The sequence below is a fragment of the Palaemon carinicauda genome, chromosome 9 (genome assembly GCF_036898095.1).
Source record: "Palaemon carinicauda isolate YSFRI2023 chromosome 9, ASM3689809v2, whole genome shotgun sequence".
Taxonomy (NCBI): Eukaryota; Metazoa; Arthropoda; class Malacostraca; order Decapoda; family Palaemonidae; genus Palaemon; species Palaemon carinicauda.
The window spans coordinates 128,991,859-128,994,358 of NC_090733.1; the positions used below are offsets into that span (position 1 = coordinate 128,991,859).

General features: G+C 33.8%; 1 protein-coding gene across 2 annotated transcripts in view; it reads left to right on the top strand.

The window, feature by feature from the left end:
* Window positions 1-2,500, top strand: part of sff (sugar-free frosting) — a 32,146-nt gene that overhangs the window by 14,947 nt on the left and 14,699 nt on the right. For both annotated transcript variants that reach the window (XM_068380412.1, XM_068380413.1), the window contains exon 4: window positions 1,706-1,924. In XM_068380412.1, the coding sequence (XP_068236513.1) occupies window positions 1,706-1,924 (219 nt within the window). The remainder of the gene's footprint in view (window positions 1-1,705; window positions 1,925-2,500) is intronic.

Below are 2,500 nucleotides of genomic sequence, written 5' to 3' on the forward strand. Positions count from 1 at the left end.
AGAGCATTAATAATAGTTTTATTTTTGTGATGTCTAATTGTTACACTTTTATATCTCTTATTCATCTTGAAATTCATGTCAAAATACCTTTTTATTTATGGTTTTAATAACATTAACCTCATCAAAAGGACAATTTAAATCCTTCACCTACCAAAAGGACAATTTAAATCCTTCACATAACACAATACAATACAATACAGCCAAGATTTTTTTCTTCTATTTCACTGACCTATTTTACTGGCATATCTTCGTAGTGTAGGCTACAGTACCTTCAGCCCAATTATCTTTGTTTCATTATATCTCTTAAGAATTTTCTTATGTATGTTACAAACAGTTTCCTGTTATATCTTTGTCGTGTAAGTTACAGTATCTTCTGTCATTTATCCTATCTGTATAAACTCCTCTGGAATAATACTTTTTTTCAGCCATAACACCGAGAAAGTCGCATCAAAATACCTTTCTATTTATTATTTTGATAACACGAACCCTAACAAAAGGACAATTAAAATCCTTCACATAACTCAAAATTGCTTTATTAAATTATAAACCTAATGCCACTTTAACAATCCTCCTTTATCCTATCTGTATGAACTCTGGAATGATCCTTTTCCAGCCACAGCACCGAGAAAGTCATGTCAAAATACCTTTCTATTTATTATTTTGATAACACGAATCCTAACACAAGGACAATTAAAATCCTTCACATAACTCAAAATTGCTTTATTAAATTATAAACTTAATGCCACTTTCACATTCCTACTCTATCCTATCTGTATAAATTCTGGTATGATCCTTTTTTCCAGCCACAACACCGAGAAAGTCATATCAAATTACCTTTCTATTTATGACCAGAAGGACAGTTTAAATCCTTCAAATGACTCAAAATTGCTTTATTAAATTATAAACCTAATGCCACTTTAACAATCCTTCTTTATCTTATGTGTATGAACTCTGGAATGATCCTTTTTTCCAGCCACAACACCGAGAAAGTCATATCAAGTTACCTTTCTATTTATGATTTTGATAACTCGAACCCTAACAAAAGGACAATTAAAATCCTTCACATAACTCAAAATTGCTTTATCAAAATATTAACCTAATGCCACTTTAACAATCCTCTTTTATCCTATATGAATAAACTATGAAATGATCTTTTTTTTCCAGCCACAACACCGAGAAAGTCATTTGAAGTTACCTTTCTATTTATGATTTTGATAACATGAACTCTACCAAAAGGACAATTTAAATCTGTCACAAAACTTAAAATTGCTATGTTAAATTATTAACCTAAGGCCACTTTAACAATCCTCCTTTATCCTATCTGTATGAACTCTGGAATGATCCTTTTTTCCAGCCACAACACCGAGAAAGTCATATCAAATTACTATTTATGCCCAAAAGGACAATTTAAATCCTTCACATAACTCAAAATTGCTTTATTAAATTATAAACCTAATGCCACTTGAACAATCCTCCTTTATCCTATCTGTATGAACTCTGGAATAATCCTTTTCCAGCCACAACACCGAGAAAATCATGTCAAAATACATTTCATTTCAAGATTTTGATAACACTAACACTACCAAAAGTACAATTTAAATCTGTCACAAAACTTGAAATTGCTATGTTAAATTATTAACCTAAGGCCACTTTAACAATCCTCCTTTATCCTATCTGTATGAACTCTGGAATAATCCTTTTCCAGCCACAACACCGAGAAAGTCATCTACTTCCTACTGCTGGACCGCAAGCGGCGGAAACCCGCCTGCGAGGACGAGAACGAAATCATCCACCGTTATCGCTCGGAGTCGGCCGACCCTCCCAGAAAGCGAGTGGACACATGCTCCGTCAACGGGACCATGTCCCACTTCGAACGCCTCTCCGAAGGGTCTCCTCTCACTCCACGACGGAATGTCTCGCATCAGTACGTGGACGTTGCCCTTCGTAACTCAGGGAAATACAAAATTCAAAATTCAGTTCTTGGATTAGTTTCCAACTGTAGGGTCGCGACACATTAGGGTGTCGAGGGCATTTTGAGGGTCGGTAAAGGGTCTTACAAAAATATATATTAATAATTCACTGTTATTCATAGGCATTTTGAGAGTCGGTAAAGGGTCTTACAAAAATATACATTAATAATTCACTGCTGTTCACATTTTTATTTTTTATTAATGTGAATTATTTACTTAAGTGGGACAAGGTAAAGATTTTACTGGAGACAGTAACCAAAGTAATACAACACCTATATACCTATATGGTTGGATTTAATATTATAATGAGGGTTGCTACTCCAGGTTAAGACGGCATTGAGGGTCGCAACCGAAAAAGGTTGGGAAACTGATTAGAAAATACTAGGACAGTTTTTAGGCTCAAATTTCAATCGGATTTATTAAAATAACAGATTTACTTAAGTAGGACAAGGTAAAGATTCTACTGGATACAGTAATAAAAGTAATACAACACCTATACACCTATATGATTGGATTTATTATTACAATGA